The 23,904-nt window shown below is 41.7% G+C and overlaps 1 protein-coding gene across 4 annotated transcripts in view; it reads right to left on the reverse strand.

Moving 5' to 3' along the window:
* Positions 1-574: 574 nt before the first annotated feature.
* Positions 575-23,904, reverse strand: part of adamtsl2 (ADAMTS-like 2) — a 106,833-nt gene continuing 83,503 nt past the window's right edge. For 3 of the 4 annotated variants that reach the window (XM_061896492.1, XM_061896487.1, XM_061896496.1), the window contains 18 exons: positions 17,887-17,989; positions 12,939-13,081; positions 10,150-10,225; positions 9,956-10,058; positions 9,658-9,803; positions 9,376-9,499; positions 9,224-9,304; positions 8,962-9,137; positions 6,601-6,904; positions 5,832-6,171; positions 5,667-5,770; positions 5,467-5,593; positions 5,187-5,400; positions 4,949-5,104; positions 4,697-4,867; positions 4,435-4,611; positions 1,246-1,390; positions 575-1,179 (listed from right to left, as the gene is read on the reverse strand). In XM_061896492.1, the coding sequence (XP_061752476.1) occupies positions 1,052-1,179; positions 1,246-1,390; positions 4,435-4,611; positions 4,697-4,867; positions 4,949-5,104; positions 5,187-5,400; positions 5,467-5,593; positions 5,667-5,770; positions 5,832-6,171; positions 6,601-6,904; positions 8,962-9,137; positions 9,224-9,304; positions 9,376-9,499; positions 9,658-9,803; positions 9,956-10,058; positions 10,150-10,225; positions 12,939-13,081; positions 17,887-17,988 (2,817 nt within the window). In that variant the 5' untranslated portion in view covers position 17,989 and the 3' untranslated portion in view covers positions 575-1,051. Of the gene's footprint in view, positions 1,180-1,245; positions 1,391-4,434; positions 4,612-4,696; positions 4,868-4,948; positions 5,105-5,186; positions 5,401-5,466; positions 5,594-5,666; positions 5,771-5,831; positions 6,172-6,600; positions 6,905-8,961; positions 9,138-9,223; positions 9,305-9,375; positions 9,500-9,657; positions 9,804-9,955; positions 10,059-10,149; positions 10,226-12,938; positions 13,082-17,886; positions 17,990-23,904 lie in introns of those variants that run through there. The other variant, XM_061896499.1, reaches the window with a different exon arrangement.

The following is a 23,904-nucleotide window of genomic DNA, read 5'->3' on the forward strand; positions in this document are numbered from 1 at the left end:
AGGTACTATTTAACTCACTAAAACACTAGCAACACAATAGAAAGATAAGGGGTTTCCCAGAATTATCCTAGTGAATGTGTCTAAAAACATCTGAATCGCTCCCAATGCAATCGCCTTTTTTTTTTAACTTTATTTTTTTCTAGTCCTTCACTCTAAATTTCCTCATCCACGAATCTTTCTTCCTCGCTCAAATTAATGGGGAAATCGTCGCTTTCTCGGTCCGAATACCTCTTGATGCTTTAGGCTCCCATTATAAACAATGTGAGGATGTGAGGAGAACTCACACCGGTGATGTCATCGTCTGCTACTTCCGGCAAAGGCGAGGCTTTTTTATTAGCGACCAAAAGTTGCGAACTTTATCGTCGATGTTCTCTACTAAATCCTTTCAGCAAAAATATGGCAACATCGCGAAATGATCAAGTATGACACATAGAATGGACCTGCTATCCCCCGTTTAAATAAGAAAATCTCATTTCAGTAGGCCTTTAAAACACGCATATAAAATATGAAAATCAGACCCGCTTTTTTGAACACAAATTTGTGTTGAAATAAACACGACCTCTAGAGGGCTCTCTTTCTGAAACTGGGCTACTTCCTCATCTTTATTACCAAGGCGGGGTTTTTGTACAAAGAGGTATCCGTTATATGAAAGTGAGTACATTTCAAGTGTCAGGAATCATGGTCTCCTCTGTCCGCCGTCTTTCGCCCTGACGAGGACACATCGGGGAGGTCGCGATACACGGGAAAATGTGCTGTGACTAATAAATATGCTTCCGTGCACATTTCACTTCCTGTCGTCATTAAATAATGTTTGAATTTCCAGCAGAGGAGCTCTTCTTCTGCTTCGTAATCATCATCATCATCATCATCATCATCCCCAAGCAGGAGGCACTTCGGTTGGTCTGGGGGTCCTCACAACGTCAGAACTCGTACTTTAGTGTGTGAAAGGTCGTGGTCTCAGACAACGTAAACGCTCCACTCGGGCGAGCTGATGAAAGACCCGGTACCGCTTCAGTTCAGCTTCCGTGCGCGGGCCGTGCCTTGGCCCGGACTAGGATGGGGGCGGTCTCAAGGCGCGGCAGGAGTGGCAGCAGGCCTTGCTGTAGTACCAGTGGCTGCACAGGTTGACCTTCAGCGCCAGCAGACAGTTGGTGGTGGGCCGGTCCTGGCAGCTCTCGTCTGGACACAAGTCACGGACACGTTCAGGGACGCGTTCAGATGGCGCTGGCGCACGCGCCCACTCACCCGGCGGCTCGGTGGGACACGGCTGAAGGCTGCACGTCTGTTTGGACACGGGCTTGGTGAGCGGGTCGCACCCTCGGACCAACTCCCGCTCCTGGTAGCACTTGACGTCACGCATCCTCACGCCCACGCCGCACGTCTTTGTGCACTGACCACACACACGATACACACACGTTACTCTACACACATGATACGCACTTGTTACGCACATGTAACATGTTTTACACGAGTTACGCACAAAAGTAACACACAGTTTACACACATAACAGATTTTACACACATGTGCAATACACCTGTTACACGCATATGTACAAAAGTGTATCCATCCATTTTCTACCGCTTATTCCCTTTTTTGGGGTCGCGGGGGGTGCTGGCGCCTATCTCAGCTACAATTGGGCGGGAGGCGGGGTACACCCTGGACAAGTCGCCACCTCATCGCAGGGCCAACACAGATAGACAGACAACATTCACACTCACATTCAAACACTAGGGCCAATTTAGTGTTGCCAATCAACCTATCCCCAGGTGCATGTCTTTGGAGGTGGGAGGAAGCCGGAGTACCCGGAGGGAACCCACGCATTCACGGGGAGAACATGCAAACTCCACACAGAAAGTTCCCGAGCCTGGATTTGAACCCAGGACTGCAGGAACTTCGTATTGTGAGGCAGACGCACTAACCCCTCTTCCACCGTGAAGCCCTACAAAAGTGTATATACACTTGTAAAGGACACACCTGTTACACACATATGTAACGTGTGTTGGGCACATATGTAACACACGTTACACACGTGACACAGAGTTTCACACATGTAACACACAAGTCGCACATATACAGTCGCGATCAAAAGTGTACATACACTTGTAAAGGACATAATGTCATGGCTGTCTTGAGTTTGCAATCATTTCTATAACTCTTACTGTTACACACACACACGTACAAAGTACACAGATCACACCCGTTACAAACACGTTACCTATGTTACACACAAGTAGTTTGATTGGTGCTTACGTGTTTCACATGAAAACAGTTTGAGTCAACAAGACGTTGAAATAGAGCAAATATGTTACACACACAAAACACTCATATTAACCATTTGGTACAAACGTTTTACACACATGTACAAAACACACACTATATACACTTTTTACACATTTAAGTGACACACGTTATACATGTTACACACGTTTGTAACACACATGTTACACACAGAGATTTTACTCACGTTACTTACACTTACCACTCATCTTATGTTTTACACATGCATTACACACGTTAAACATGTGTTACACACACTTTGCACGCCTGTCAAACATGCTATGCATATGGAACACACATTTGACACACATATGTAACAGGTGTTACAGATGTGTATCTGTAACAGGTGTATCTGTAACAGGTGTTACAGATGTGTGTGAATGTTTTACACGCGTTACGCACAAAAGTAACACACCGTTTACACACATAACAGATTTTACACACACGTGCAACACACCTGTTACACACATATGTAACATGAGTTGGGCACATATGTAACACACATGTTACACACATGTAACACACACGTCGCACATATACAGTCGTGATCAAAAAACTCTTACTGTTACACACACACACACACACACACAACATACACAGAGCACACCCGTTACAAACACGTTACCAATGTTACACACAAGTAGCTCACGTGTTTCACATGAAAACGGTTTGAGTCAACAAGACGTTGAAATAGAGCAAATATGTTACACGCACAAAACACTCATATTAACCAATTGGTACATACGTTTTACACACATGTACAAAACACACACTATATACACTTTTTACACATTTAAGTAACACATGTTACAAACGTTTGTAACACACATGTTACACACAGAGATTTTACTCACGTTACTTACACTTACCACTCATCTTATGTTTTACACACGCATTACACACGTTACACGTGTTACACATGTGTTACACACACTTCGCACGCCTGTCAAACATGCTATGCATATGGAACACACATTTCACACACATCTGTAACAAGTGTTACAGATGTGTGTGAATGTTTTACACGCGTTAGCACAAAAGTAACACACCGTTTACACACATAACACATTTTACACACACGTGCAACACACCTGTTACACACATATGTAACGTGTGTTGGGCACATATTTAACACACAGGTTACACATGTGACACAGAGTTTCACACATGTAACACCCATGTCGCACATATACGGTCGCGATCACAAGTGTACATACACTTGTAAAGGACATAATGTCATGGCTGTCTTGAGTTTACAATCATTTCTATAACTCTTACTGTTACACACACACACGTACAAAGTACACAGAGCACACCCGTTACAAACACGTTACCTATGTTACACACAAGTAACTCACGTGTTTCACATGAAAACAGTTTGAGTCAAGACGTTGAAATAGAGCAAATATGTTACACACACAAAACACTCATATTAACCATTTGGTACATACGTTTTACACACATGTACAAAACACACACGTTACTTACACTTACCACTCATCTTAAGTTTTACACACGCATTACACACGTTACACATAAGTTACACACACTTTGCACGCCTGTCAAACATGCTATGCATATGGAACACACATTATCACACACATCTGTAACAGGTGTTACACATAATACATGCATATGCAACATATGTTATACACATAAAACAGATTTTACACGTGTTACGCACATTTTACTTACATGTAACACTCATGCTACACACTTGGTACATATGTTATACAAATGTCCTGTACGTGTTACACGCACGCACAAGACACACACGATAAACATTAAGGTAACACGTGCTATGCATGTTACACATGTATATAACACACATGTTAAACACATAATAGAGATTTTACACGTTACTTACACGTAACGCTCATCTTAGACACACTGTACACATGTTTTACACACACATTACTCAATTGTTACACACACTTTGCACACCTGTCAAACATATGCTATGCATATGGTACACACGTTTCACACACATCTGTAACAGGTGTTACCCATAATACATTGAAATGTAACACGTGTTACACACGTAAAACGGATTTTACACCTTTTTAAGCTCATGTCACCTCTAAACTAAACTACCTAATGTACACATGTGATATGTTACACTCATACCACAATACTTGTTACGCTCATCAGCTGACCTCGGACCAGGGCGTGGTGTACCACTTGAAGCACGGCCTCTCAAAGCAGGTGTTTTCGTTTTCGGGCTTCTCGCCAGCCCCGCACGCCTCATCATCAAAGGTCTGGAACTTTCCGGCGCCGATGCCAACGCACTGGACAATCCTCCGTTTGACACCGCGGCCGCACGTGGTGTTGCACTGAAGACAGAGGTCATTGACTTCGAGGTTTTGTGAAGCAGATCAAGATTTTAAAGAATGGAATACGTTCCTTGATGAGTCTCACCTTGTCCCAGTCCTGACTCAACCAATGTGGGGCACAGTCCCTCTCGCCACACGGGTGTATGGCCAGGGGCTTCTCGTCCACGGAACACTGGTCCTGCGGCACTACGCGACCCTCGGGAGCCTTACAGTATACATGCCGCACCATCCTCCCCTGGGCGCAAGACCCCGAGCACTGCGACAGCAAGGGTCAAAAATCTAAATCTAACGACTAATTCTGGACCAAGTAACGTGTTTTTGTCTAACTGCCACTCACAGGCCCCCACTCCGACACGGTCCAGTGACGTTCGCAAGGCGGACCCGTGCAGTTTTTGATATTCGGTGGTTTGGTCATCTCGTCGCACGGACTGTTTTCGTCGGAGCAGCGGACGTCGCGGGTCACCTGATCTCTTTGGCCACATTTGGCAGAACACTGGAGGAGGGAGAAGGCCGCGTTGAAAAATTTGGATCGAGTTCAGGAAAGGTTCTAGAAATCACTATAAAAGGTGGTATACCTCTGTCCACTCAGCTACCTCCCACTGCGGTCCACAGGCAGGGCTTTTGCATGCCCGCCTCTCCACGGGTCTCTCCAAGTCGGCCATGCTGCAGAGATCACTGTAGACGGAGCTGTCAAGGCCAGGCGACAGCATCTTCCAGCAGCGGACCTGCCGGAACTGGAACCCTTCCCCGCAAGTCCTCGAGCACTCGCTCCAGCTGCTGGCCTCCCACCTGAGGGACCCCGAAGCAACCCAGAGATCCGGTTGTTGTCCACAATGTGTGAACTTGTGACAGTACCTGGGCTGACATTCCCGTCCGATGCAGAAGTCGTGGACTGGTTCTGGTTTGGTCAGAGCATCACAGTACATGTCGTGCACCTCGATGCCGTCATAACGGACACACGTGACGAAGGACTTGGACACACCTGGAAAAGACGAGCAGGAAACATTGCATCATGAGGATGCCGGTCGGGATTGACCATAGAGAAGTGTCAGTACCGATGGAGCAGGTCATGCTGCAGGGTTCCTGGGAGGAAAGTTTCCAGCGGTACATGTCAGCTGGACTGAGCTTCAAGTTCTTCTGGTAGAGCCTGGGATTTCCTCTGTGGACCAGAATCTGTGTCTCATCTCAGACTATACAGCAGAATGCAGCTCTTACACTACCTGGTTCTGTTGAAGCGGCCGATGGTCCTCTGCACCGTCTTGTTCTGGTAGAACCCGTCTCCGCTCTCGTTCCGTTTGCGACCCATTGTAAACTCCAAGGTGTGGTTCATGCCATAGGGTCCGTCTGGCTCCAGACTGCTGGAGTCCACTTCCGACGAGAAGAAGCCGTCTCCTTCAGTCAGCAGCTGATTGCTGGAAATGTTGACGAGCAGCTCGTCAGGGCTGAGCCGGCCTTCCAGCAGGACCCTCCAGATGAGGTTCGGGGAGTCTGCTTTGGGATTCAGCGGCCCGCCGACAGGGACCGGGTTGGCGGTACTTCCAGTATGGCTACTGTTTCTCTCTGGTGGACAAAGACGGAAGAGGACCGTGAAAAATGTGCGTTGAGCTTTTCCCGTCCAGCTCGTTTCAGTTGGCTTTCAGTCACATGGCTTATCGCTGACTCCGCCGTGGAGTAATGGCCTCAGCGCCCTGCGGAACGCCATTAGTGACGACTGGCGAGCAAAGTCTGAATTTTTCATTCGCTGCTTTATGTGTGTGTCTGTGAGAGGCATGAATAATACAACACTGTACAAGATACACGTGCGCACAAAAAATGTGACCCATTTTGTCACAACCTGGAGACTGTCCAACACGGACTGCCTTTCACTGAACAGATTTTAGGATGTCCAGCTCGCAGAGATCAAGGAACGACCGCATTTTTAAATCTTATTTCCAAATGGTACCGACACAAAACGGCCGTTGGGGACACACACACACAGGGCGCCGCTACCTGACAATGTTGAGTCGGATGCTTCGTCCTGGTCGCAGTCGATGGCCTCCGTTTCCTCGTAGACCTCGTTTGTTTCCTGGCTATTCTTGACCATGTCCGCCCCTGCCTCTAACATTCCATTAGGGGGCGTCTGCTCATAATGGCTGTTGTTGGGGGCCGGCAGAGCCCCCGCTTCCAGGGAGACATCCCCGGCCGACGTGTCCAGTCCGGTGTAGACGGGGGGAGGCGGGACGGGCGGCAGGGAGTCCCGCAGGATGGTGTACTCGTACGTGATGTAAGGTGTGCGACCGTTCTGGTTCCAGACCTGAGACGCAAGTCCCGTTTCAAGTGGGCATTTTGACTGACAAATACAAACCCCGTTTCCATATGAGCCGGGAAATTGTGTTAGATGTAAATATAAACAGAATACAATGATTTGCAAATCATTTTCGACCCATATTCAGTTAAATATGCTACAAAGACAACATATTTGATGCTCAAACTCATAAAAACATTTTTTGTGTGCAAATAATCATTAACTATAAAATTTGATGCCAGCAACACGTGACAAAGAAGTTGGGAAAGGTGGCAATAAATACTGATAAAGTTGAGAAATGCTCATCAAACACTTATTTGGAACATCCCCCAGGTGTGCAGGCTAATTGGAAACAGGTGGGTGCCATGATTGGGTATAAAAGCAGCTTCCATGAAATCCGAAGTAATTCACAAACAAGGATGGGGCGAGGGTCACCAATTTGTAAGCAAATTGTCGAACAGTTTTAAGACGACATTTCTCAACGAGTTATTGCAAGGAATTTAGGGATTTTACCATCTACGGTCTGTAAAATCATCAAAAGGTTCAGACAATCTGGAGAAATCACTGCACGTAAGCGATGATATTACGGACCTTTGATCCCTCAGGCGGTACTGCATCAAAAACCGACATCAGTGTGTAAATGATATCACCACATGGGCTCAGGACCGCTTCATAAAACCTCTGTCATTAACTACAGTTGGTCGCTACATCTGTAAGTGCAAGTTAAAACTCTGCTATGCAAAGCAAAACCCATTTATCAACAACACCAAGGAACGCTGCTGGCTTAGCTGGGCCCGAGCTCATCTAAGATGGACTGATGCAAAGTGGAAAAGTGTTCTGTGTTCTGACAGGTCCATCCATTTTCTACCGCTTATTCCCTTTCGGGGTCGCGGGGGGCGCTGACGCCTATCTCAGCTACAATCGGGCGGAAGGCGGGGTACACCCTGGACAAGTCGCCAGCTCATCGCAGCGCCAACACAGATAGACAGACAACATTCACACTCACATTCACACACTAGGGCCAATTTAGTGTTGCCAATCAACCTATCCCCAGGTGCATGTCTTTGGAAGTGGGAGGAAGCCGGAGTACCCGGAGGGAACCCACGCATTCACGGGGAGAACATGCAAACTCCACACAGAAAGATCCCGAGCCTGGATTTGAACCCAGGACTGCAGGACCTTCGTATTGTGAGGCAGACGCACTAACCCCTCTGCCACCGTGAAGCCCGTTCTGACAGGTCCATATTTCAAATTATATTTAGAAACTGTGGACGTGGTGTCCTCTGGAACAAAGAGGAAAATAACCATCCGGATTGTTATAGGCGCAAAGTTCAAAAACTAGCATCTGTGATGGTATGGGGGTGCATTAGCACCCAAGGCATGGGTAACTTACACATCTGTGCAGGCACCATTAATGCTGAATGGTCCATACAGGTTTTGGAGCAACATATGTTGTCATCCAAGCAACGTTATCATGGACGCCCCTGCTTATTTCAGCAAGATAATGCCAAGCCACGTGTTACAACAGCGTGGTTTCGTAGTAAAAGAGTGCGGGTACTTTCCTGGCCCGCCTGCATTCCAGACCTGTCCCCCATCGAAAATGTGTGGCGCATTATGAAGTGTAAAATACGACAGCGGGGACCCCGGACTGTTGAACGACTGAAGCTCTACATAAAACAAGAATGGGAAAGAATTCCACTTGCAAAGCTTCAACAATTAGTTTCCTCAGTTCCCAAACGTTTATTGAGTGTTGTTAAAAGACAAGGTGATGTAACACAGTGGTGAACATGCCCTTTCCCAACTACTTTGGCACATGTTGCAGCCATGAAATTCTAAGTTAATTATTATTTGCTAAAAAAAATAAAGTTTATGAGTTTCAATATTGAATATCTTGTCTTTGTAGTGCATTTAACTGAATATGGGTTGAAAATGATTTGCAAATTATTGTATTCCATTTATATTTACATTTAACACATTTTCCCAACTCATATGGAAACAGGGTTTGTAAATACGTCCACATTTCTGCACCGTGGCGACCACACAAGCAGTGTAAGGCGGTCACGTACCAGGATGTTGATGGCCTGGTCAATGGGTCCTTTGGCCACGATGTACTCGATGCCGGTCTCGTACACATCCATCGGGCGGCGGTACTTGAAGACGGTTCCCGCCACATGAAAGTTCTGAGGACTGTCCAACTTGTAGGCGCCGTTGAAGAAGAAGTTTCCGGCCTGATCGGTCACAGCTGGATGGAGACGAGGGACAAACGGTGGACTTCAGGCGTGGTCACGTTAATGTGTGGCCGTGTTGCATGCTGGGAGAAGTAACCACCGAGAACATCCGCGGACTTCTTCCTCTCGATGATCTGGATGTCCCACGATCCTTCAGGGATTTGCGTAATGAAGGAGTAACCTGGACGGTCGGGAGGAGGAGCTTAGCGTCCCTTAGCGGACTCCCGTCAAGCCTGGCTTTGCAGAACTCACCCAGAGTGGTAGAACCCCGCCGGAGGTTCCCGGTGACTCTGCTGCAGCTGCTGCCATCGCCCCGGCAGACTCCGCATTTGTCCAACGTGTTGGACGAGAAGAGCACGCCGTCGCACCCGATTGGCTGGGCCGCAAGAAGAAAAAAAAAAAAAAACATCTAAGAAAAGGGACGGGATGACGCAACAAGACTTGGAATGAGATGAGAACGTTCCTCGGAGCAGACAGAAGTCAAACTTGTGTCTCGCAGGTGGCGGTGAATAAAGTTCCAGGGCATGGACTCACCTCACACTTACCGTCCACGCAGACGCCGCGATAGCTGCTGTACTTGCAGGACGTTCCGTCGCGAGCCGGCGCCATCAGCTGCCTCTGGCCATCGGCGGTGGTGCAGTGGAGGTCGCAGGGGTTACTGGATATGTGCACGTAGTCGTCTGGACGGCGTGGTCAGAGGTCACATTTATCAACGTGGTGTTTTGTCCAAGCTACAAGACCGATTGGTCGAGTGCTCGATTCGTGAAGTGGACGTTTATCTATGTCGGCTTTGGGGCTGAACGACTAGCGATGTTGCGTCAGTTTGTCCTACCGGGATACAGCGGTTTCCACTGGTAGCTCCGCCCACTGTAAAGCTGCGAGTTGAATGACCAGCACTGCTCCTCTCTGAAGCTCCTCCCACTGGTGGGACATTCCTGTGGGGCCGCAGCACTTTCACACAATCGCATACAAAGACGTCCCCCGCTCATATTCACTGACACAAGGGGTGAGGACACGGAGACTCACCTGTGTGTTGCACAGGTGGTATCTCTTGGGGGTCCCCGTGCACGTCATGTTGTCTTTGCCCGCAGTCACTTTCTGTCTTTGGACACAAAATACACCATTGAAGAAATATACATGTATGAAACCTGATTGCCCTCTCAACGGAGGGTGCTTACAGACATCAGTCCTTTACCAAGCAAAGGTAATACGCAAGGACATTAACACATCCGACACGTACGTAGGATTAACCGAAGGAGCGTTCAAAACAAGATGGAATAATCACAACGCCTCCTTTAGAAACCAGACTTTGCGGAATTCTACAGAACTCAGCAAACACATCTGGAACCTCAAAGACAATAATGTTGAAGATTCAATAACATGGCAAATTCTTGCATCCAGCACACCTTACAACAGTGGTAATAAAAGATGCAACCTATGCTTAAAAGAGAAACTGTTTATTATATATCATCCAGATCTATCATCCCTCAACAAGCGCAGTGAAATCATTTCAACATGCCGCCACAGACGGAAACACCTCCTAGGTAACACATGAGCCAATCACCACACCCTACGCCTGCCTGTACCCACCCACTCTGTGCTCTATATAAACCATTGTATGTGAATGCTTCCATTAAAATCTCCTGATGATTGAGGGAACCCCTCATGAAACACTTCTGTAGAGATGAAGTAGTCTTGTGATTTTTCCCACACCTACATATTGCGCTCTACCACGGTATCGAGCACTATTCTCTGGATAATCCAATCAAGACATATGTATGTATTTATGTATATCAGTGGTTCTTAACCTGGGTTCGATCGAACCCTAGGGGTTCGGTGAGTCGACCTCAGGGGTTTCGGCGGAGGTTAAAACACACCCGACTTATCGTGTAAATACAAACTTCTCCCTATCGGCGTATTACGGATACGGCAACGGCTGACTGATTTGCAAGTGTGTAATTTGTTGTGAGTTTATGCACTGTGTTGGTGTTCTTGTGCACCAGTAAAAAAAAAACATGGTAACACTTTAGTATGGGGAACATATTCACCATTAATTAGTTACTTATTAACATGCAAATTAGTAACAAATTGGCTCTTAACTAGTCATTATTAAGTACTTATTAATGCCTTATTCGGCATGGCCTTTTTATAACCCTAACCAAATAACTCTAAGTTAAGTCTTTATTACATAGAATATGTTCCTTTAGTGTAATAAAGACTTAACTTAGAGTTATTTGGTTAGGGTTCCTTTAGTGGGCTTCACGGTGGCAGAGGGGTTAGTGCGTCTGCCTCACAATACAAAGTTCCTGCAGTCCTGGGTTCAAATCCAGGCTCGGGATCTTTCTGTGTGGAGTTTGCATGTTCTCCCCGTGAATGCGTGGGTTCCCTCCGGGTACTCCGGCTTCCTCCCACTTCCAAAGACATGCACCTGGGGATAGGTTGATTGGCAACACTAAATTGGCCCTAGTGTGTGAATGTGAGTGTGAATGTTGTCTGTCTATCTGTGTTGGCCCTGCGATGAGGTGGCGACTTGTCCAGGGTGTACCCCGCCTTCCGCCCGATTGTAGCTGAGATAGGCGCCAGCGCCCCCCGCGACCCCGAAAGGGAATAAGCGGTAGTAAATGGATGGATGGATGTTCCTCTAGTGTCCAAATAATTCAAAATTAAGTCTGTGTTATTTAGAATATGTTCCCCATACTAAAGTTTTACCAAAAACGTATAACTTTGTCTTGAATGTGAAAAAAAATAACATTTTATTTTTCACTAAAGAAGGGTTCGGTGAATGCGCATATGAAACTGGTGGGGTTCCGTACCTCCAAAAAGGTTAAGAACCACTGATATATATATATATATATATATATATATGTATATATATATATACAGCCACCGATTGTGCAAGTTCTCCCACTTAAAATGATGACAGAGGTCTGTAATTTTCATCATAGGTACACTTCAACTGTGAGAGACAGAATGTGAAAAAAAATCCAGGAATTCACATTGTAGGAATTTTAAAGAATTTATTTGTAGATGATGGCAGAAAATAAGTATTTGGTCAACCATTCAAAGCTCTCGCTGATGGAAGGAGGTTTTGGCTCAAAATCTCACAATACATGGCCCCATTCATTCTTTCCTTAACACGGATCAATCGTCCTGTCCCCTAGGCAGAAAAACAGCCCCAAAGCATGATGTTTCCACCCCCATGCTTCACAGTAGGTATGGTGTTCTTGGGATGCAACTCAGTATTCTTCTTCCTCCAAACACGACGAGTTGAGTTTATACCAAAATGGATACATGGATGATACAGCAGAGGATTGGGAGAATGTCATGTGGTCAGATGAAACCAAAATAGAACTTTTTGGTATAAACTCAACTCGTCGTGTTTGGAGGAAGAAGAATACTGAGTTGCATCCCAAGAACACCACACCTACTTTGAAGCATGGGGGTGGAAACATCATGCTTTGGGGCTGTTTTTCTGCTAAGGGGACAGGACGATTGATCCGTGTTAAGGAAAGAATGAATGGGGCCATGTATCGTGAGATTTTGAGCCAAAACCTCCTTTGAATGGTTGACCAAATACTTATTTTCCCCCATAATTTACAAATAAATTCTTTAAAATTCCTACAATGTGAATTCCTGGATTTTTTTTCCACATTCTGTCTCTCACAGTTGAAGTGTACCTATGATGAAAATTACAGACCTCTGTCATCATTTTAAGTGGGAGAACTTGCACAATCGGTGGCTGACTAAAATATATAAAGAAATGTATATATATATATATATATATATATACACACACTTAAGGAGGAAGGACTGACCTCTGTTTGAGGCAGTGTCGTTCCTGTGACTTGACTCCGCCCCCACAGGTTCGAGTGCACGCAGTCCACTTAGCCCACTCCCCCCACCAGTATGTGGTCACCTGCAGCGCTTCTTCAAGACTGTTGGAAGCCACACCTTCCTCCTGCACACACACACACACACACACACACACACACACACACACACACACACACACACACACACACGGTTGTCATGTACCATTGACAAGGTGACAAGGTTTTCATGTATTATTGACATATTGAAGGATTGAATTACTTCACATTAAATATTCCACTTTTAAATATTTTTGGGGGAAATATAACATATTTTATGTCTTACATGTGTTACCCATAGAAGAAGCATGTTTTCTTTACACAAAAAGGGCATAAAATAGATATTGAAATCTAAACTGCATATCGACAGATAGACCTGAAGTGGTTAAAATATGTAAGTGAGAAGGTAAAAAACAATAGTAATGTAAGACTTATTTCAACACTTTTTTGAATGGGACCTCTTCGGATCCCTGAGACTCTTAGTGTCATTTAAAAAAATAAAACTGCCATTGTTTTTTAAATTCATGATGAATCAAAATCAATTTTTTTATGAATGATTGACCTTTTCAATTTACATCAAATGTTCTACTTAGAAAAATTCCATAGTGTGGGAATTTTTTTAATTGAAAAAAGGGTTTTCTTTAACAAAAAGGGTATGAAACATTTTTAAAAAAAAATCTAAACTTCATATCGACACATAGATATGAAGTTGATTTAGGTATTTAAGTGAGGAAGTAAAAAACTAAAATAATGTACGACTTATTTTTAACACTTTTTGGGGGTCCCTAGGAATTTTTGTTGGATTTAAAAAAATAAATAAAAAATGTCCATGCATCCATTCATTTTCTATAGCGCTTGTTATTGTTCAAATATTAACAATGAATCAAAATCAATGTTGTTATGAATTATTGACCTATTCAAGGCTCCAATGACTCCACATCAATTGTTTCAGTTTGACATATTTTATGGGGGAAATACTGCATAATTTGTGTGGGTTTTTACATTAAAAAAGGGTTTTCTTTAACAAAAATGGTATAAAAATTTTTTTTTTAAAGTAAACTTAATATATGAAGTTTATTTAGATATTTAAGTGACAAAGTAAAAAAAATTAAAATAATCTACGACTTATTTTTAAACACTTTTTTTTTTAAATAGGACCCTTTTGGGTCCCTGAGAATTTTTAGGGGATTTAAAAAACAAACAAACATATAATTGTTCAAAAATTCAAAATGAATCAAAATTCAATGTTGTTATGAATTATTGACATATTTAAGGCTCCAATTACTCGATAATGTACTACTTCTTTTTAACACTTATTTTTTTAATGGGACCCTTTTGGGTCCCTAAGAATTTTTGTTGGATTTAAAAGATTTAAAAAAAAAGCCCATCATCCATCCATTCATTTTCTGCCGCTTGTCATTGTTCAAAAATTAACAAAGAATCAAAATCAATGTTGTTATGAATTATTGACCTATTCAAGGCTCCAATTACTTCACATCAATTGTTTCAGTTTGACATATTTTATGGGGGAAATACTGCATTACTTGTGGGGGGTTTTTACATTAAAAAAAGGGTTTTCTTAACCAAAATTGTATTAAACATTTTTTGTACACTTCATCCGATATGAAGTTTAATTAGATATTTAAGTGAGAAAGTAAAAAACAAAAATAATGTACGACTTATTTTTAACCCTTTTATTTTTAATGGGACCCTTTTGGGTCCCTGAGAATTTTTGTTGGATTTAAAAAAAAATAAAACATTTAATTGTTCAAAAATTCAAAATGAATATAAATCAATATTGTTATGAATTATTGACATATTTAAGGCTCCAATTACTTGATAATGTACTACTTCTTTTTAACACTTATTTTGTAATGGGACCCAAAATGAGAATTTTTGTTGGATTTAAAAAATTAAAAAATATGTCCATCCATCCATTCATTCATTTTCTATCGCTTGTCATTGTTCAAACATTTTTAATGAATCAGAATCAATGTTATTATGAATTCTTGACCTATTTAAAGTTCCAATTACTTCACATCAATTATTTCAGTTTGACATATTTTATGGGGGAAATACAGCATAATTTGTGGGGGGGTTTTACATTAAAAAAAGGGTTTTCTTAACAAAAAGTGTATAAAACATTTTTTTTTTTTTAAAGTAAACTTCATACCGATATGAAGTTTAATTAGATATTTAAGTGAGAAAGTAAAAAACAAAAATAATGTACGACTTATTTTTAACCCTTTTATTTTTAATGGGACCCTTTAGGGTCCCTGAGAATTTTTGTTGGATTAAAAAAAACCAAAAAACATTTAATTGTTCAAAAATTCAAAATGAATCAAAATCAAAGTTGTTATGAATTATTGACATATTTAAGGCTCCAATTACTCGATAATGTATGACTTATTTTTAACATTTTTTTTTTTAATGGGACCCTTTAGGGTCCCTGAGAATTTTTGTTGGATTTAAAAAATTTAAAAATATGTCCATCTATCCATTCATTCATTTTCTATCACTCGTCATTATTCAAAAATTTAAAATGAATCAAAATCAATGTTATTATGAATTATTGACCTATTTAAATCTCCAATTACTTCACATCAATTATTTCAGTTTGACATATTTTATGGGGGGAATACTGCATTACTTGTGGGGTTTTTTTACATTAAAAAAAGGTTTTCTTAACCAAAATTGTATTAAACATTTTTTGTAAACTTCATACCGATATGAAGTTGATTTAGATATTTAAGTGAGAAAGTAAACAACAAAAATAATGCACGACTTATTTTTAACCCTTTTCTTTTTAATGGGACCCCTCTGGGTCCCTGAGAATTTTTGTTGGATTTAAAAAAAAAATAAAACATTTAATTGTTCAAAAATTCAAAATGAATATAAATCAATGTTGTTATGAATTATTGACATATTTAAGTCTCCAATTACTCGATAATGTATGACTTATTTTTAACACTTATTTTTTAATGGGACCCTTATGGGTCCCTGAGAATTTTTGTTGGATTTAAAAAATAAAAACATATGTCCATCCATCCATTCATTCATTTTCTATCGCTTGTCATTGTTCAAACATTTTAAATGAATCAGAATCAATGTTATTATGAATTCTTGACCTATTTAAAGTTCCAATTACTTCACATCAATTATTTCAGATTGACATATTTTATGGGGGAAATACTGCATAATTTGTGGGGTTTTTTTACATTAAATAAAGGGTTTTCTTCACCAAAATTGTATTAAACATTTTTTGTAAACTTCATACCGATATGAAGTTGATTTAGATATTTAAGTGAGAAAGTAAAAAACAAAAATTATGTCCGACTTATTTTTAACCCTTTTTTTTAATGGGACCCTTTTGGGTCCCTGAGAATTTTTGTTGGCTTCAAAAAAACATCTAATTGTTCAAAAATTCAAAATGAATATAAATCAATATTGTTATGAATTATTGACATATTTAAGTTTCCAATTACTCGATAATGTATGACTTATTTTTAACACTTATTTTTTAATGGGACCCTTATGGGTCCCTGGGAATTTTTGTTGGATTTAAAAAATTTTAAAATATGTCCATCTATCCATTCATTCATTTTCTATCACTTGTCATTGTTCAAAAATTTAAAATTAATCAAAATCAATGTTATTATGAATTATTGACCTATTTAAATCTCCAATTACTTCACATCAATTATTTCAGTTTGACATATTTTATGCGGGAAATACTGCATAAATTGTGGGGGGTTTTACATTTAAAAAAGGCTTTTCTTAACAAAAAGTGAATACAATTTTTTTTTATATATAGTAAACTTCACACCGATATGAAGTTGATTTAGATATTTAAGTGAGGAAGTAAAAAACAAAAATTATGTCCGATTTATTTTTAACCCTTTTTTTTAATGGGACCCTTATGGGTCCCTGAAAATTTTTGTTGGATTTAAAAAAAAACCAAAAACATTTAATTGTTAAAAAATTCAAAATGAATCAAAATCAATGTTGTTATGAATTATTGACATATTTAAGGCTCCAATTATTCGATAATGTATGACTTATTTTTAACACTTATTTTTTAATGGGACCCTTATGGGTCCCTAAGAATTTTTGTTGGATTTGAAAAAAAAAAAAAAACATTTAATTGTTCAAAAATTCAAAATGATTCAAAATCAATGGTAGCACAATTATTGGTTGGGAAATATTGGAAATGTTGTGTTTTTGCCATTAAAAACAGGGTTTTCTTTGGCAAAAATGGTATAAAATATGAAAAAAACAAACATTAAATGTCAAAAAGTTATATCTACAGTTGAATCTAAACTGGATTCAGAGATATAAGCGTTGAAAAACAAAAATTAACATTTTTAGGACTCAGACCCTGGGACCAAACTTGAAGGGAGCCCAGAAGGTTGAAAAACATCAATATATTTCAATGGTTCTGCGATGAGGTGGCGACTTGTCCAGGGTGTACTTCGCCTTCCGCCCGATTGTAGCTGGGATAGGCACCAGCGCCCCCTGCTACCCCAAAGGGAATAAGCGGTAGAAAATGGATGGATTTTAATGGTTTAGAAAGTGAAAAATATCTCAATTCTGGCACGCGGCCCTTTAGCGGGAATTGTTTGGACACCATTGCTCTGACACGTTACCACCCCGCCAAATGTGGGATACTCCATCCTCCTCTGGGTTCTTAACCTTTTCCACTTTGGAAGCACATTTTGAGTCGTGACAAGAAACGTACGTGCGGCGTTCCAAAATAGGACGGCCGCCGACTCCCGAACATTCCTGGAGTGCAGCGGCCGCACTGATGGACAAGGACAGAGGCTGGAATGTGCGGGGGTGGGGGTGGGGGTGGGGGTGTGGGTGTGGGGGGCAGTGGGTGGACAAGCGTGTGTACCTGCAGGCCCGTGGTGGACAGTCTCACCGACAGCAGCAGCGTGAGGAGGCCCAGGAGGACCACGCCCGTCTCCCCGCACGGCTCCAAGGAGCGCACCCTCATCCTGGGCAGGCAACAAGGGGTCACTTTTTAAAATAGTGTGACTTCTGGCTGGTTAGCGACCTCTTCAGGCACAACATGGAGCAGAAACAACATCAGTCAATCCCAACTGGGCTATAGAACTAGACATGTAAGGACTAGAGCTGTCCTATCTGGTCTTTAAACAAGAAATGATGACGCAACTGGACTGTTCAGTTGTCTTGGAAGATCTTCTGAACTCTCATCCGAACAGGGTTAATTAGATCATGATCAAAGACTAAATAGGACAGCTGTAGTCCCATGTGGTCTTGTCACCATTACATGCTTGATATTAAATAGGACCAGAGCTGTCCTATCTAGTCTTTAAACAAGAAATGATGACGCAACTGGACTGTTCAGTTGTCTTGGAAGATCTTCTGAACTCTCATCCGAACAGGGTTAATTAGATCATGATCAAAGACTAAATAGGACAGCTGTAGTCCCATCTGGGCTTGTCACCATTTCATGCTTGATATTACATAGGACTACAGCTGTCCTATAAACAGGAAATGATGAAGCAACTGGACTGTTCAGTTGTCTTGGAAGATCTTCTCCCTCTCATCCTAACAGGGGTAATTACATCATGATCAAAGACTAGATAGGACAGCTGTAGTCCCATCTACTCTTGTCACAATTTCATGCTTGATGATAAATAGGACCAGCGCTGTCCTATAAACAGGAATTGATGACGCAACTGGACTGTTCAGTTGTCTTGGAAGATTTTCTGCCTCTCATCCGGACAAGGTTAATTATAACATGCTCAAAGACTAGAAAGGACAGCTGTAGTCCCATCTGGTCTTGTCACCATTTTATGCTTGAGATTACATAGGACCAGAGCTGTCCTATCTAGTCTTTAATCAGGAAATGATGACGCAACTGGACTGTTCAGTTGTCTTGGAAGATCTTCTGCCTTTCATCCGAACAGGGTTCATTAGATCATGATCAAAGACTAAATAGGACAGCTGTAGTCCCATTTGGTCTTGTCACCATTTCATGCTTGAGATTACATAGGACCAGAGCTGTCCTATCTAGTCTTTAAACAAGAAATGATGACGCAACTGGACTGTTCAGTTGTCTTGGAAGATCTTCTGAACTCTCATCCGAACAGGGTTAATTAGATCATGATCAAAGACTATATAGGACAGCTGTAGTCCCATCTGGTCTTGTCACCATTTCATGCTTGATATTACATAGGACTACAGCTGTCCTATAAACAGGAAATGACGAAGCAACTGGACTGTTCAATTTCTTGGAAGATCTTCTGCCTTTCATCCGAACAGGGTTCATTAGATCATGCCCAAAGACTAGATAGGACAGCTTTAGTCCTACCTGGTCTTGTCACCATTTCATGCTTGAGATTACATAGGACTACAGCTGTCCTATAAACAGGAAATGACGATGCAACTGGACTGTTCAGTTGTCTTGGAAGATCTTCTGCCTCTCATCCGAACAGGGTTAATTAGATCATGATCAAAGACTAAATAGGACAGCTGTAGTCCCATGTGGTCTTGTCACCATTACATGCTTGATATTAAATAGGACAAGAGCTGTCCTATCTACTCTTTAAACAAGAAATGATGACGCAACTGGACTGTTCAGTTGTCTTTTAAGATATTCTGCCTCTCATCCTAACATGGTTAATTAGATCATGATCAAATTCTAAATAGGACAGCTGTAGTCCCATGTGGTCTTGTCACCATTTCATGCTTGATATTAAATAGGACCAGAGCTGTCCTATCTAGTCTTTAAACAAGAAATTATGACGCACCTGGACTGTTCAGTTTCTTGGAAGATCTTCTGCCTCTCATCTGAGCAGGGTTAATTAGATCATGGTCAAAGACTAGATAGGACATCTGTAGTCCCATCTGGTCTTGTCACCATTTCATGCTTGAGATTACATAGGACTACACCTGTCCTATAAACAGGAAATGATGAAGCAACTGGACTGTTCAGTTGTCTTGGAACATCTTCTGCCTCTCATCCGAACAGGGTTCATTAGATCATGATCAGAGACTAGATAGGACAGCTGTAGTACCATCTGGTCTTGTCACTATTTTATGCTTGAGATTACATAGGACTACAGCTGTCCTATAAACAGGAAATGATGAAGCAACTGGACTGTTCAGTTGTCTTGGAAGATCTTCTGCCTTTCACCCGAACAGGGTTAATTAGATCATGATCAAAGACTAGATAGGACAGCTGTAGTCCCACCTGGTCTTGTGACCATTGCATGCTTGAGATTACATAAAACCTGAGCGGTCCTTTAAATAGGAAATGACGACGCAACTGGACTGTTCAGTTGTCTTTGAAGATCTTCTGAACTCTCATCCGAACAGGGTTAATTAGATCATGATCAAAGACTAGATAGGACAGCTGTAGTCCCATCTGGTCTTGTCACCATTTCATGCTTGATATTAAATAGGACCAGAGCTGTCCTATCTAGTCTTTAAACAAGAAATTATGACACAACTGGACTGTTCAGTTGTCTTGGAAGATATTCTGCCTCTCATCTGAACAGGGTTAATTGGATCATGGTCAAAGACTAGATAGGACATCTGTAGTCCCATCTGGTCTTGTCGCCATTTTATGCTTGAGATTACATAGGACTACAGCTGTCCTATATAGTCTTTAAACAGGAAATGATGAAGCAAATAGACTGTTCAGTTGTCTTGGAAGATCTCCTGCCTTTCATCCGAACAGGGTTCATTAGATCATGCTCAAAGACTAGATAAGACAGCTGTGGTCCCATATGGTTTTGTCACCAGTTCATTTTTGAGATTACATAGGATTTGAGCTGTCCTATCTAGTCTTTAAACAGGAAATGATGATGCAACTGGACTGTTCCGTTGTCTTGGAAGATCTTCTGCCTCTCATCCGAACAGGGTTCATTAGATCATGCTCAAAGACTAGATAGGACAGCTGTAGTCCCATCTGGTCTTGTCACCATTTCATGCTTGAGATTACATAGGACTACAGCTGTCCTATAAACAGGAAATGATGAAGCAACTGGACTGTTCAGTTGTCTTTTAAGATCTTCTGCCTCTCATCCGAACATGGTTAATTAGATCATGATCAAAGACTAAATAGGACAGCTGTAGTCCCATCTGGTCTTGTCACCATTTTATGCTTGAGATTACATAGGACTACAGCTGTCCTATATAGTATTTAAACAGGAAATTATGAAGCAACTGGACTGTTCAGTTGTCTTGGAAGATCTTCTGAACTCTCATCCGAACAGGGTTAATTAGATCATGCCCAAAGACTAGATAGGACAGCTTTAGTCCTACCTGGTCTTGTCACCATTTCATGCTTGAGATTACATAGGACTACAGCTGTCCTATAAACAGGAAATGATGAAGCAACTGGACTGTTCAGTTGTCTTTTAAGATTTTCTGCCTCTCATCCGAACAGGGTTCATTAGAACATGCTCAAAGACTAGATAGGACAGCTGTAGTCCCATGTGGTCTTGTGACCATTTCATGCTTGTGATTACATAAAACCTGAGCGTTCCTATAAACAGGAAATGACGACTCAACTGGACTGTTCAGTTGTCTTGGAAGATCTTCTGCCTCTCATCCGAACAGGGTTCATTAGATCATGCTCAAAGACTAGATAGGACAGCTGTAGTCCCATGTGGTCTTGTCACCATTTCATGCTTGATATTAAATAGGACCAGAGCTGTCCTATCTAGTCTTTAAACAAGAAATTATGACACAACCGGACTGTTCAGTTGTCTTGGAAGATCTTCTGCCTCTCATCTGAACAGGGTTAATTAGATCATGGCCGAAGACTAGATAGGACATCTGTAGTCCCATCTGGTCTTGTCGCCATTTTATGCTTGAGATTACATAGGACTACAGCTGTCCTATATAGTCTTTAAACAGGAAATGATGAAGCAAATAGACTGTTCAGTTGTCTTGGAAGATCTTCTGCCTCTCATCCTAACAGGGTTCATTAGATCATGCTCAAAGACTAGATAAGACAGCTGTGGTCCCATATGGTTTTGTCACCAGTTCATTTTTGATATTACATAGGACCAGAGCTGTCCTATCTAGTCTTTAAACAAGAAATGATGATGCAACTGGACTGTTCAGTTGTCTTGGAAGATCTTCTGCCTCTCATCCAAACAGGGTTCATTAGATCATGCTCAAAGACTAGATAAGACAGCTGTGGTCCCATATGGTTTTGTCACCAGTTCATTTTTGATATTACATAAAACCAGAGCTGTCCTATCTAGTCTTTAAACAAGAAATGATGATGCAACTGGACTGTTCAGTTGTCTTGGAAGATCTTCTGCCTTTCATCCGAACAGGGTTCATTAGATCATGCTCAAAGACTAGATAGGACAGCTGTAGTCCCATCTGGTTTCTTCACCATTTTATGCTTGAGATTACATAGGACTTCAGCTGTCCTATCTAGTCTTTAAACAAGAAAGGATGACACAACTGGACTGTTCAGTTGTCTTGGAAGATCTTCTGCCTCTCATCTGAACAGGGTTAATTAGATCATGGTCAAAGACTAGATAGGACATCTGTAGTCCCATCTGGTCTTGTCGCCATTTTATGCTTGAGATTGCATAGGACTACAGCTGTCCTATATAGTCTTTAAACAGGAAATGATGAAGCAAATAGACTGTTCAGTTGTCTTGGAAGATCTTCTGCCTCTCATCCTAACAGGGTTCATTAGATCATGCTCAAAGACTAGATAAGACAGCTGTGGTCCCATATGGTTTTGTCACCAGTTCATTTTTGAGATTACATAGGATTTGAGCTGTCCTATCTAGTCTTTAAACAGGAAATGATGAAGCAACTGGATGTTCGGTTGTCTTGGAAGATCTTCTACCTCTCATCCGAACAGGATTCATTAGATCAGGCTCAAAGACTAGATCGGACAGCTGTAGTCCCACCTGGTCTTGTGACCATTTCATACTTGAGATTACATAAAACCTGAGCGGTCCTGTAAACAGGAAATGACGACGCAACTGGACTGTTCAGTTGTCTTGGAAGATCTTCTGCCTCTCATCCGAACAGGGTTCATTAGATCATGCTCAAAGACTAGATAGGACAGCTGTAGTCCCATCTGGTCTTGTCACCATTTCATGCTTGAGATTACATAGGACCACAGCTGTCCTATAAACAGGAAATGATGAAGCAACTGGACTGTTCAGTGATCTTTTAAGATCTTCTGCCTCTCATCCGAACAGGGTTAATTAGATCATGCTCAAAGACTAGATAGGACAGCTGTAGTCCCACCTGGTCTTGTGACCATTGCATGCTTGAGATTACATAAAACCTGAGCGGTCCTATAAACAGGAAATGACGACACAACTGGACTGTTCAGTTGTCTTGGAAGATCTTCTGCCTTTCATCCGAACAGGGTTCATTAGATCATGCTCAAAGACTAGATAGGACCGCTGTAGTCCCATCTGGTTTTGTCACCATTTTATGCTTGAGATTACATAGGACTACAGCTGTCCTATATAGTCTTTAAACAGGAAATGATGAAGCAACTGGACTGTTCAGTTGTCTTGGAAGATCTTCTGCCTTTCATCCGAACAGGGTTCATTAGATCATGTCCAAAGACTAAATAGGACAGCTGTAGTCCCAGCTGACTTTGTCACCAGTCCATGCTTGGGATTACACAGGACTAGCGATGTCGTATCTAGTCTAATTCTAAAAGACTAGATAGGACAGCTCTAGTCCTTGCATGTCCTGTCTATCTCGTCTTTGAGCATGAACAGACGAAAAGACTAGATAGGACAAGAAATGCTAAACCACGAAATACTCCTTACATGATTTGTCCTATCTAGTATTGGAGCATGAAGTGATGAAGTTCTGCAGGCATGTTCATAATCTATGCATCCCACCACGCTCTTATTGTGTGACTTCCTGTCTCTGAGCA

The sequence above is a fragment of the Nerophis ophidion genome, linkage group LG01 (assembly GCF_033978795.1).
Source record: "Nerophis ophidion isolate RoL-2023_Sa linkage group LG01, RoL_Noph_v1.0, whole genome shotgun sequence".
Lineage (NCBI taxonomy): Eukaryota > Metazoa > Chordata > Actinopteri > Syngnathiformes > Syngnathidae > Nerophis > Nerophis ophidion.